The sequence below is a fragment of the Eleutherodactylus coqui genome, chromosome 8 (assembly GCF_035609145.1).
Source record: "Eleutherodactylus coqui strain aEleCoq1 chromosome 8, aEleCoq1.hap1, whole genome shotgun sequence".
NCBI lineage: Eukaryota > Metazoa > Chordata > Amphibia > Anura > Eleutherodactylidae > Eleutherodactylus > Eleutherodactylus coqui.
In genome coordinates, this window is record NC_089844.1 from 207153970 (window position 1) to 207166665 (window position 12696).

The window sequence follows — 12696 nt, forward strand, 5'->3', positions numbered from 1 at the left end:
ATAGAGGGAAGGCGCTCCCGCAGCGGTTTTATCTCCGCAGATACGCGGTGATGTGCAGATCGGGAGAACTATGGCGAAGATCTCGTGGCCTCCTCTCCGCTCCTCCCCGGAACCTCCGCCAGCGGCGGCTATAAACAGTTGCATGAGATGTCAGAGAGTGAGGAGTCACGTTGAAAGCGAGCTCTCCTGTCCGGTTCTGACCGGTAACGGACTCTTATCCCGGGCAGGGAAGCACAAGAGGAGAACGGAGCGGAGAGGAGGCCCGGATGGGATAAGGCAGTAGCTGTGCTCAGTGTCAGCCAATAGCAGCTCAGGACGGGCCAGCTCACGAGCCAATCAGAGCGCGGCCGCTGTACATATAAGAGGCGCCACCAGCGCCGCTCTCAGAGTTTCTCTTCCAGGAGAGTTTTACTATTTGATTACCGCAGCACACAATGGCAGAAACCGCGCCAGCCGCCGCTCCTCCTGCCGCCGAGCCGGCTGCCAAATCCAAGAAGCAGCCGAAGAAATCCGCCGCAGGGGGCGCCAAGAAAAGCAAGAAGTCCTCCGGTCCCGGCGTGTCGGAGCTGATCGTCAGAGCCGTGTCCGCCTCTAAAGAGCGCAGCGGGGTGTCTCTAGCCGCCCTGAAGAAGGCTCTGGCTGCCGGAGGGTACGATGTAGAGAAGAATAACAGCCGCCTGAAGCTGGCCGTCAAGTCTCTGGTCACCAAGGGCAGCCTGCTCCAGGTGAAAGGCAGCGGCGCCTCCGGCTCCTTCAAGCTGAACAAGAAGCAGGAGACTAAGGACAAGCCGGCCAAAAAGAAGCCAGCGGCCAAGCCCAAGAAGCCCGCTGGAGCCAAGAAAGCGGCGAAATCTCCTAAGAAGCCCAAGAAGGCTCCGGCCAAAAGCCCGAAAAAAGCAAAGAAACCTGCAGCGGCCGCCGCCAAGAAAGTGGCCAAGAGCCCGAAGAAAGCCCCAAAGCCGAAGGCCGCCCCAAAGCCCAAGAAGGTGACGAAGAGTCCGGCTAAGAAGGCGGCCAAACCCAAAGCTGCCAAGAGTCCGGCTAAGAAGGCTGTTAAAGCCAAGAAGAGTGCGGCTAAGAAATAAGCTGAAGCCGCCCATGCATTTACCCCACAAAGGCTCTTTTCAGAGCCGCCACCTTCTCACCGCAGAGCTGTATTATCACTGCCTCGAATTCTGTTCTAGATAGCAGCGCCCCATAGCGGCTACAGGGGACTTCATATCAGTTGGGAGTCTAGGGAGCGAGGGGGAGGCTGTAGAGGGGGAGTAATACGAGACATTGTCGCCGCATCATCCCCGTTCCTGTTGGGCACTGTGACCTATACAACGCGTGTATGGATGCCGGGCTGAGTGTGAAGAGGGAGGGGACTCGCTGACCTAATGCATTTCCCATAAAATCAGCGCAGCTTCTAATGGGGGAGACTGCCGTGCAGCGTGGAGTGCGTGTTTCTGCGGACATATCAATGCAGGGAAGCAGCTGAGAACATGATTTCACAGACACCCGTACGTATCATGCAGTGGCCTGATAGGGTGAGGTGGGGCCAGCCTCTGCCGACTGCTGATTGGTCGCGGGCATCAAGCGTTTTGGCGGGCTAGTGGTTTGTTTGAAAAAGCCAATGAGATGTAGGGGGCGTTGTTTCTAAGAGCCAATAGGGAAGAGCAAGTAGGGTATAAAGGCTCTGCTCTGTCTACGGCTCCCATCATATCACATCTGTGTGCATCTCTACAGTAGAGCTATGGCCAGAACCAAGCAGACCGCTCGTAAATCCACCGGAGGGAAAGCTCCCCGCAAGCAGCTGGCTACGAAGGCCGCCAGGAAGAGCGCTCCTGCCACCGGCGGAGTGAAGAAGCCTCACCGCTACCGTCCAGGTACAGTGGCTCTCCGTGAAATCCGTCGCTACCAGAAGTCCACCGAGCTGCTGATCCGTAAGCTTCCTTTTCAGCGCCTGGTGAGAGAGATCGCCCAGGACTTCAAGACTGACCTGCGCTTCCAGAGCTCAGCGGTCATGGCCCTGCAGGAGGCCAGCGAGGCTTACCTGGTAGGACTGTTCGAGGACACCAATCTGTGCGCCATCCACGCCAAGCGGGTCACCATCATGCCCAAAGACATCCAGCTGGCCCGCAGGATTCGCGGAGAGAGGGCTTAGATCTGCTCTGGGCACCGCATGGAACACAAAGGCTCTTTTCAGAGCCACCAAATCCTCCTCAAACGAGCTGCATCCTGTCCTCCGCTGTCATTCTTCCGATTCTCCCTCGGGTACACAGCCAGCCTGTGCGCCGCCGTGTACCCTGGTGCCGCCTCTCCCCAATAATGTTCTCTCGTCAGCAGGAGGTGGTCTGTTAACCCCTTCAGTGACCTAGTCAGTTCCTCAATTAATTAATGCCATTCTCCCATCTTTCAAATGTAGAAAGAGATTTGACTCCCCGGCAGACTGTTATGAACGTGGTTGATCAAACGTGTCCGTATGAGGCATCTATCAGTGCCTGTGGGCCGGGAAGGGATTAGTGTTGAGGATGTATTTATGTGGATATTATCTCATTGTACGAAGAAGAAATACACAAAACTATACTAATTAATACCGCATAATGGGATTGGGAACCGGCCGGGAAACTGTTGAGAATTGTAAGAATACGCGGTCAATTCAAAATTCCAAACGGTTCTGTGTTAAACCAATCAGCAAGGAGAGGGGAGTGGCCAACATGTAATTGCCCCAATAGGAACGCCTAAACTTGTGTCATTTGTTACTGATTTCAATCTGGTCCGCTCGTCGCGTAGATAAGGGAGGACGCTTGAACTGGTTGGCAATTGCTTTCTGCTTACATCGTGGAAGATGTCTGGTCGCGGTAAGGGAGGGAAAGGTCTTGGGAAGGGCGGTGCCAAGCGGCACAGGAAGGTGCTCCGTGATAACATCCAGGGCATCACCAAGCCTGCCATCCGCCGTCTAGCTCGCAGGGGAGGCGTCAAGCGTATCTCCGGCCTCATCTCTGAAGAGACTCGCGGCGTCCTGAAAGTCTTCCTGGAGAATGTGATCCGCGACGCCGTCACCTACACCGAGCACGCCAAGAGGAAGACCGTCACCGCTATGGACGTGGTGTACGCGCTCAAGCGCCAGGGCCGCACTCTCTACGGCTTCGGAGGTTAATAATTCTGCTCTTTCTCCATAACACAAAGGCTCTTCTCAGAGCCGCCCACCTCTTCCAAGGAAAGGCTGTAATACAACTTTTTGTGGGGGGTCGCCGCTGCTGTCTGATTGCCCATCTGTTCTGATACGTGTAATCCGCCCTATAGCAGATGCCTGCCATCACCCCTTATGCGTTGGCATTGTTAGTGGCCAAACTCATTTAACCCTTTGAATCACACTTTATGCCCATTGTTGTTCTTTGCGTATGCTATAGTCAGCCGTGTTCCCCTCATGACGCCTTCCCGCAAGGTCTTTGTATCATTAAAATGAGTTGTCTTAACTAATACTCGAGAGAGGGGGCGGGGACAAAGTAAATAAATGCCTAGATGCGCACATACATACTTTAGTTATTGCAAATAAGAGATTTAAGCGTTCTATTAAAAATACCCCCCACCATGATGACCCCTAATGCCAGGGAATCTTCTCTTCTACCAGGAAGCAGGCTGCGGCGCACTGAGTGTATGTCCTCCTTGTACTAAAGCATACGGCCTGCCCTTTAATCCGTGTAGTGCTACCATATTGGAGGCGTCCTCTCATGTAGAAGTGCTGCAAATTGCACCAAGCTCTCCTAGGGACCCGCACAGCCATCATTTTACATAGAATTGCCGTCATAGCAGCCAGCTCTCCCAGAGTGCTGCACTGATTTCCCATTGCGGGACTCTGGGAGACCTGGGTGATATAGCCGGAGCACTAAATTAATCTAGGGAAGAGGTTGGTCTCTGAGAAATCCAGCCTGCGCCTCTTTGTGAAGGGATGCCCGCTGTTCTCCATGCCAGACTGCCATCTCCGCTCCCGTTCACCTGCGGCCGCTGCCACGATGGTCTCTGCTTCCGTTCACCCTGCTGCCGCGGCTACTCTGGTCCTTGCTCCATTATGGTCCCCGCCCCCGTTCCCCATGCGGCTGCTGTAGCCGGTGCACTGCCCCTCTGGTTCCCGGTACTCTTCTGTTCCACATGCGGCCTCTGCCGCTCTGGTCAATGCTCACAGTCCCCCTGCGGGGCACTGCCACTCTGGTTCTCGCTCCCCTCCGGTCCCTGCACCCGGGAAGGCTGCCACTTTGGTGACTGCCATCTCCTCTCCGGTTCCGCTGTCACTGTGGTCCCCTCAGGTTTCTACACCGACATAGAAGGGGGTTCTTCATTGTAAGAGCAGTGAGAGTGTGGAACTGTCAGCCCGAGGACGTGGCTGATGGCAACTTCGATAAAAAGGGTTCAAAAGGGGCATGGGCGTCTCTACATAAGCAGCTGGAGAAGGTGAGGCTATTCTCCTCTTGGCCCCCCTCCCCTTTCCTAGCACCCCCAGTGCTTCAAGCCTCTTATTTTCAGGCATCCCCGATTGCCTCCGCTACTCACTACAATGTACTACAGCCCCCAGCATGTCGTCTGCCTACTACCCCTTTCCCTTTGTGCACCCCACTGCTTTAGGGCGCAGACCCGCATATCCCCTGTAGTCTTCTGCCTTCCGAGCACTCCAGTACAGCTGCTACTTGTGGTCGGCATCCCCCTCCGACGTCGACCGCCTCGTGTAGCCACCACGCCGACCTCAGCCCACAGCATAATCCAGTCATGGGCGCACTGTGCTCCGGGTACCTCGGTGGCAAAAACGCTGCCGCTTCTGTAATGGCTAATTGTCCGCAGCTGCATCACCGAATCCACGTAGCGCCCACCTCTATGGAGGCGTCCGCATAGCGCGGCTTCGGTCACCGCACGTATCCCTAATCTGCAGCGCAATCAGCATCGCGACCCCCGACAGAGATACAGTTGTGTAGGGCTGCAGGGAAGATCTCCTCAAATCCAGTACATAGACAGAGAACAACTCCGGTACACAGAGACAAAGACGAGTTGTGCAACGCAGGGGACTAAGTAACCGAGCCGATGTATACACAACCTTTGTTACAGAGGAGCAAACGAGGACGCTCCCTACACAACCGGGAGGTGACAGCTCTGCTGTAGACGGGGTGGGGGGCTCTTAGAAGAGCCTTTGGGGTGATCGTGCACGGCGGGCCACGGAACAGATTACTTGGCGCTGGTGTACTTGGTGACGGCCTTGGTGCCCTCGGACACGGCGTGCTTGGCCAGCTCTCCAGGCAGAAGCAGGCGCACGGCGGTCTGAATCTCCCGGGAGGTGATGGTGGAGCGCTTGTTGTAGTGAGCCAGGCGGGAGGCTTCCCCTGCGATGCGCTCGAAGATGTCGTTGACGAAGGAGTTCATGATGCCCATGGCCTTGGAGGAGATGCCGGTGTCGGGGTGGACCTGCTTCAGCACCTTGTACACGTAGATGGCATAGCTCTCCTTCCTGGTCTTCTTACGCTTCTTGCGTCCTTCTTCTGAGTCTTGGTCACGGCTTTCTTGGAGCCCTTCTTGGGCGCTGGAGCAGACTTGGCGGGATCAGGCATGATAACGTAGAGATACTTTCCCAACTAGAGAGAGCAGTGTTCCTGCACCTCCCAGCGCTGCGGTATTTATAGCGGGGCCATGCAAATGAGTACCGCCGTCTGCTTGCTGTTCTACTGGAGCAGCAAAACATGTGACCCCTGTGAGAGTCTTAGCCACGCCCAGTGCCGCTCATTGGTTCTTCCTCAAGTCTGGCCTCTATTGGGGGGATTGAAATCTACCCAATTGGAGGAGAGGAGGGCGGAGCCGCAGGTTATAAAAATCAACAGAACTGCGCTTTCTCGTTATCACAACTTTCAAAGTGTTTTATCCTAATTCTGCTTTCAAGTGCTAGAAGATGTCTGGACGCGGCAAACAAGGAGGCAAAGTCCGTGCTAAGGCCAAGACTCGCTCATCCCGGGCAGGGCTGCAGTTCCCTGTCGGCCGTGTGCACAGGCTTCTTCGCAAGGGCAACTACGCTGAGAGGGTGGGCGCCGGCGCTCCGGTCTATATGGCAGCAGTGCTAGAGTATCTGACCGCTGAGATCCTGGAATTGGCTGGCAATGCCGCCCGGGACAACAAGAAGACCCGCATCATCCCCCGTCACCTCCAGCTGGCTGTGCGCAACGACGAGGAGCTGAACAAGCTGCTCGGTGGGGTGACCATCGCCCAGGGAGGCGTCCTGCCCAACATCCAGGCCGTGCTGCTGCCCAAGAAGACCGAGAGCAGCAAGACGAGCAAGAGCAAGTGATCGCGCCGATCCCTCCATAGAACCAAAGGCTCTTCTAAGAGCCACCCACATGCTCCTTACAACAGAGCTGCGCCGCTTCTATGCTGTGATACTCGGTCGCCGGTACGCCGGGAAACTATATCAATATATTGGACTTTCCACAAGGAGGCAGAGATTGGGGCGGATGCCAATTTGGCCATCCCTGTCACCGGCAGAAGCGCACAATCGTCCTGCTCTAGGTGACCTCATGTCCAGAGGACGGGCGGCTGTAGGACTCGCTCACCAGTCCGTGCGATAACGGGTTAACAGAGTCCTCTGTTAGGTCACGTATATACAAGAATCGGAACGCTTCAGTTGTGTTTCGGAGAGAACACCCAGCTTTCTCAGGGTCCTGCGTGGGCCGTATGCTTACAAAGCGTTGCAGCCGCATCATCCAGCCCTCTCAGAGCTCTGCACGGTCGCCCCCTTAGAAGTGCGCTCATCATGTCACTCCACAGCCATGCCCTTTTTTATGGAGGTGGGGCTATATCACCCAGCTTTCCCAGAGCCCTGCACGGCTCAGGCTGGTTTTGGATTATAGTAAACCTACAGGGATTAGACGTCCTCTTGCGTTACGGGTGGAGCAGGTAGATGAATCCACCGCCCGTCGTAGGGCTGGGATTAGGGGGTGTATCTGAGGGTTCTTTACCTCCAGCCCTGAGCGCCTCTATATCAGACGGCCTGGTCACTGATTACACGTGTTACATGGATGGAGGACAGGAAGAGCGGGAGACGCGATCAACTGAGCGGGAAGTTCAAAATCTCCGGGGATCAGCCAATGAGCAGGAAGAATCTGACTATAGCCCCGCCCATAGGCGGCACTAAAACCACCCGACCTCCAACGGCAGGTCTGTTAACCCTTCACCGCACTCATTAATTCAGGCCCAGCTCCTCGCGTATTATAAACATAACCTGCCTGCCCTAAATAGGTTAGGGGGTTTAAAAGCGTGCCGTGACCGCAGCCTGAAGCGCACCCTGACGGGGAGGCTGCTACACCCCGGCTGTATCATGTCAGAGCGCCTAGATTATCACCGCTGCTGACGACACCACAGGGAGTTGGATTACAGCCTTTCCTTGGAAGAGGTGGGCGGCTCTGAGAAGAGCCTTTGTGTTATGGAGAAAGAGCAGAATTATTAACCTCCGAAGCCGTAGAGAGTGCGGCCCTGGCGCTTGAGCGCGTACACCACGTCCATAGCGGTGACGGTCTTCCTCTTGGCGTGCTCGGTGTAGGTGACGGCGTCGCGGATCACGTTCTCCAGGAAGACTTTCAGGACGCCACGAGTCTCTTCATAGATGAGGCCCGAGATACGCTTGACGCCTCCCCTGCGAGCTAGACGGCGGATGGCAGGCTTGGTGATGCCCTGGATGTTATCACGGAGCACCTTCCTGTGCCGCTTGGCGCCGCCCTTTCCAAGGCCTTTCCCTCCTTTACCGCGACCAGACATCTTCTACGTTGTAAGCAGAAAGCGATAGCTGCTCAGCGCAGAGCCCTACTCTATATAGACAGGGAGCGGACCAGAGAGGAAACTACTGATCAGGGCCGTCATTGCGGGGCGTTTCTTTTAGTTGTCTAGCGTAAAGGCCCATCCCCTCTCCCTGCTGATTGGCTGAATACAAGAGCCCTTGCCATCTTGTGCAGCCGATTGGCCTGTCAGCTCCTGAAGCAGTGGGAGAGAAGACGGAGGAGGGGTGAAGGAGACAAGGGCCATGCAGTAGAGAGCCGCTGGAGCGTGAATCCCTCCTGTAAAGCGAGCAGTGCAGCTGCTGCCACAAACACGTGGGGGCGAGGGGAGAGCGCGCAGGGAGGCTTCGGTGAAGGGGAGTACTAGAGCTCTGCTGCATCAGCGCTCCCCTGCCGGAGCAGAGAGACACTCAGGAGCCACAACAGACAGCTATGGGCGGCAGGAACATCTGGGCACCGTGTATAACAAGGAGGCCCCATAACCTGTGACAGTCCCCGGCACAGGGCATACAGTGGCACTTCTACTGCCACCCCAAGAAGCGCCAGGATTACTCCTCCTCTGCTGTGGCCACCATGCTGTGCAACACTCTGCAGATTCTCAAGACCCGGAGTCCCTCATTACAGTCATCAATGAAGTGCAAACCGAACGACTTCCCTGTGTGACTGCTGCCAGAGACTGCTGTATACTCCTTATGTCTTAGGGGCCTTTACAGGTCTACTTAAGGAGCTTTAAGCAATTTGCAAAATCCCCTACAAAGGCAGGAAATGCAGAAGTGGTTCTGCTATGGGACCCACTAGACAGAACTCTCCCAGTGATACACTAAAGATGTTTGTGAGGGGGGAACCCCCCGACACGGAGCCTACGACATCATCTGCATCAGGAGACGTGGCCTCTGCACCAACCGCCTGTTTGAGTTCGCTTGCTGGGTTGGTTCAGACTTTGCAATGACTGTCCGGTCGGCTCTTATCAGCGATGCAGACAGCTACTGCTGCCCTTACGGGTAAAATCCACGAGATCCGAATGGATGTGAGCCTGTTGAGACAAGCCACCCAGAATCTAAGAGACCGACCGGGTCACTAGTACAGAGGACAGGATCTCTGTGCTGGATGATACCGTATCCCCGACGGCAGCTACTGTGCGAGAGCTTACGCCAAAAGCAGAAATCTGGAAACAAAAGGCGGGCGGCTTGGAAAATGGTTCACGGCGGTATAATCTGTGTTGTGGGCCTGCCAGAACCCACTGAGGGGCAGAGACCGCAGGGGATCATGGAACAGTGACTACCTGAATGCTTCCCTGTCACACAGGTCTTTGTGGTGGAGCGCGCACACCGAGTACCCATGAAACCACCTATACCAGGCGGGCGCTCCTCCTAGACCCCTGTTGGCAAAGCTGCTCAACTCCTGGGATAGAGAGGTGATCCTACAAGCTGCAGAACAGGAGGCCCTCTTAGATGCAACAATGCTGCAAAATCCATCTTCCCGGACTTCTCGGCAGATCTACAAAAGCAGAGAGCACCCTTCTTTGGGATCAAAAGGCAACTCTGAGATCTCCAGCTGCCATACTCCATGGCATATCCTGTGCGACTGCGAGTGGTGGATGGTGACCACACACGTTTCTTCTCCTCTCCGTCTAAGGCTGAGGAATGGCTGTCTAACAGGCATCAACCAGAGTGACTGAAATGTACACTTATCTAAGGAAAAGACTCGGGTATACTAATAGATCATAGACTGAACATGAGTCAACAATGTGATGCAGCAGCCAAAAAGGCAAACACAATTCTGGGATGTATTAAGAAAAGCATAGAGTCTAGATCACGTGAGGTCATTATCCCCTCTACTCTTCCTTAGTCAGACCTCATCTGGAATACTGGGTCCAGTTCTGGGCACCCCACTTAAAAAAAAAAAAAAGCCACCGACAAACTGCAGCAAGTTCAGAGAAGAGCTAACAAGATGGTGAGCGGTCTGCAAATCATGTCCTATGAGGAACGGTTAAAGGATCAGGGAATGTTTAGCAGAAGAGAAGGCTGAGAGGAGACTTAATAGTGGTCTACAAGTATCTGAAGGGCTGTCACAGTGCAGAGGGATCAGCCCTATTGTCATCTGTACAAGGAAAGACTAGAAGCAATGGGATGAAACTGAGAGGGAGGAGACACAGATAAGATATTAGACAGTGAGGGGGATCCATGAGTGGAACAGGCTGCCACGGGAGGTGGGCGAGTAATCCTTCAATGGAAGTCTTCAGAGGCCGGACAGACATCTATGCGGGATGTTTTAGTGATCCTGCACTGAGCGGGGGGTTGGATCCGATGACCCTGGGGGTCCTTCTAACTCTACCATTCTATGAATCTATAACTACCTTCTTCTTTCAGGCAGAGAGCCTATTATCTGCTGAGTGGGCCCGCTTCCAAATTACCCTGCTTCGCCTCAGAGGCTCTATGCTTAGAATATTTAATTTGCATTCAACTTCAGGTTAGCAGGCCCAGGATATATATGTGCATGTAAATGATAGGAGCCTGGAGGCATAGAGATAAAAGCTTTCTTCTATGTATTCAGTATGTGCCCATTATAACAAGAAAAATACAAACGTCTCAGGACGTACCGCCTAGGATCGAGCGGTATGGATGAGAGACTGCTTTCTTCATGCAGAAAAGAGGACACAGCAAGAAGTATAAGACGGGAGCTAACATAACCTGCTGCATAGGTGAGATCATTACCATTGCCAGGATATATATGGTTGCCCATGGATCGCCGTGTTCCTGACTGCTGCGGGTGTGACACCCCAATGGTTCACAAGCACTACGCTCAGCACCGGCGCAGGGTGATGTTCACAACTACTCTAGTAGATAGATATGCACCAAAGAGCAGTGTGCACCACAACTGAAATGCATAACCCTGATGAAAAGCCTGTGCGACACCAGGGTACCACACTCAGCACGGCGACAGGGAACGCATGCGCTGTAGGAACGAGCCGCACACCATGCTATGCTGAATGGTAGCACCGCTACAGGGAGGATGAAGCCTGGCCCTAACCTAGTAAGGGAGGTGAAGGGGCCCCGCCTTAAAGAAGAGTAGTAGCCTTGATAGAGACGACCCCACGGTCTTCCTCCTGGGCCCTGTCTGTCCCTGAAAGGACCCCTGGAGAGATGAACCGAACAGCAAAGCAACACAGAAATGAAAAACAGAAATGCAACTGAAAAGGAACCCACAGCTACCCCTCTGCAAGTAGAAATACACCCAGCACAGAAGAGCTCCAAACTCCAGGGACTCCACTATGGAACAGAATAAGCAGCACTGAGCAAAGGGAGGTGTGAGAATATATAGCCACTATGCACATGGGAACTGGCAGAGTGAATGGAAAACCACACAACATCACCCTACTCCCAGGCATGACTAATCCAGCATGCATCAAAGACAGGCAGCACCAGCAGTCTCTGCACATGGTGCATTAACCCCTGTCCTCCATAACAAGGCAACAGGTCTTGACCTGCGTCCAGACCACCATGCCACAACAGCGTCAAGGTACAATAGTACCCTTCACTCCTAACCGTTGAAGAGGATGGACTCCAACTACACCTCAATCACCCGCATTTATAGAAGGCAGACATCTTGTGACGGTACATGTATTGGTACTTTTGCAGACATATCCCAGCCACTTTCAGACATTAGTCCCTTACATGCTGCAGCTGTGCAATGCATACAACAGAGTACTAGACCCTTAGCACGGTGCATCCACATAAAATACATGACATGCATGACTACCCGGGCACTACCCCCCCCCCCCCCTCCCCTCAATAAGAAAGGGTCTTATTAAAATGATTGTCCTTCCCCAGTAGCTATACTGGCTACAACAAGCAGACATGTTTCAATAAAGGCCCATTTAGCTAGCTGAAAGACAATGATGAGCCTTATCCATGCTGCATTCTCAGCGGGATACCGCTGATACTATTGTTTTAGCTGGTATCCCGCTTGGGGAACACAGCCGGAATATGAAGAAGACAAGCGCTCCAGCTGTGTTCTGCATACCCCGCTAGGAGCGCTTAGCGGGATATCAGCTGAGCGCTCCGAGAAGACAGCAGCTCTATGGAGAAGATAGCGGTCCCGCTTGTCTTCTGCATACAGCGTGAGCCTTCATTTACACGCTTATGCAAAGCGAACGCTCAAAACTGTCCCATGAACTGCCGTGTGCGTGGATTTTGAGTGATAATCGTTGTGTCTAAATGGGCCTTTAGAATTGACTTCATTAAACACTGGGAGATACTTAAAAGTGATATTTGCCTAATAGATACTGTTAGCGCAATTTTCGCTATTTCGATATACTGTGCGTTTCCAAATTAAGATAATATGTGCAGGCCTGGAGAGCCTTTCAAAGATCACACGTCTACATCATGTGCCCCCGAAGAAAACTCTCACTTTATTAAGCGCGCGTAAAACTTAAATAAGTTTAACACAGGAAATGAAGTAATTTAGGAATACAGTTACAGTATTTAGCGATCCGATTGGTCATTCTCAGAGGGAGGTATTTGTGAGGTAGCTTGTGATGTCATCCATCTGGGAGGAACTTCAGTGAGCACGCTCAGTTCATTCTGGAATTTAGCTTCATGAGAGAAACATCCTGTTTCTCCTCTCTGTTTGTCAAGGACAAAGACATTCCTATGCCATGTGCTTTCAATTGGACCCCCCCACCATCTGAAGTAGCCCGTTTCTTTGATCAAAGGTTCAGAATCAACAACTCAATTCCCTAGACAATGCTGATGGTATCACAGGATTAACAAGACTCAACAGATTCATGGCCATACAATGTATATGGACAGAGCTCAAACAAACCTATACAGATGGAATTGTAGTAAAAGCAGGTAGCATTGTTCTGTATAAGTAAGACCAATATACATGTTAGACCTCTATCTTATACAAA

The 12696-nt window shown here is 53.2% G+C and overlaps 4 protein-coding genes across 4 annotated transcripts; 3 read left to right on the forward strand and 1 right to left on the reverse strand.

Annotated features, from left to right (window-relative positions):
- The first annotated feature begins 434 nt into the window (after positions 1 to 434).
- LOC136577770 (histone H1-like) lies at positions 435 to 1103 on the forward strand. Its single transcript, XM_066577692.1, has one exon. The coding sequence runs from the start codon at positions 435 to 437 to the stop codon at positions 1083 to 1085; it is 651 nt and encodes a 216-aa protein (XP_066433789.1). The 3' UTR covers positions 1086 to 1103.
- A 632-nt stretch (positions 1104 to 1735) lies between these two features.
- Positions 1736 to 2146, forward strand: LOC136578099 (histone H3). Its single transcript, XM_066578001.1, has one exon. It carries the CDS (start codon positions 1736 to 1738, stop codon positions 2144 to 2146), a length of 411 nt encoding a protein of 136 aa, XP_066434098.1.
- Positions 2147 to 5169: 3023 nt separating this feature from the next.
- On the reverse strand, positions 5170 to 5576 carry LOC136577771 (histone H2B 3-like). The gene is given in 2 exon segments (XM_066577693.1): positions 5170 to 5498; positions 5501 to 5576. Coding segments are annotated over 2 exon segments (378 nt in total). The 3' UTR covers positions 5170 to 5196.
- Positions 5577 to 5911: 335 nt separating this feature from the next.
- Positions 5912 to 6352, forward strand: LOC136577772 (histone H2A type 1-like). Its single transcript, XM_066577694.1, has one exon. It carries the CDS (start codon positions 5912 to 5914, stop codon positions 6302 to 6304), a length of 393 nt encoding a protein of 130 aa, XP_066433791.1. The 3' UTR covers positions 6305 to 6352.
- The last annotated feature ends 6344 nt before the right edge of the window (positions 6353 to 12696 follow it).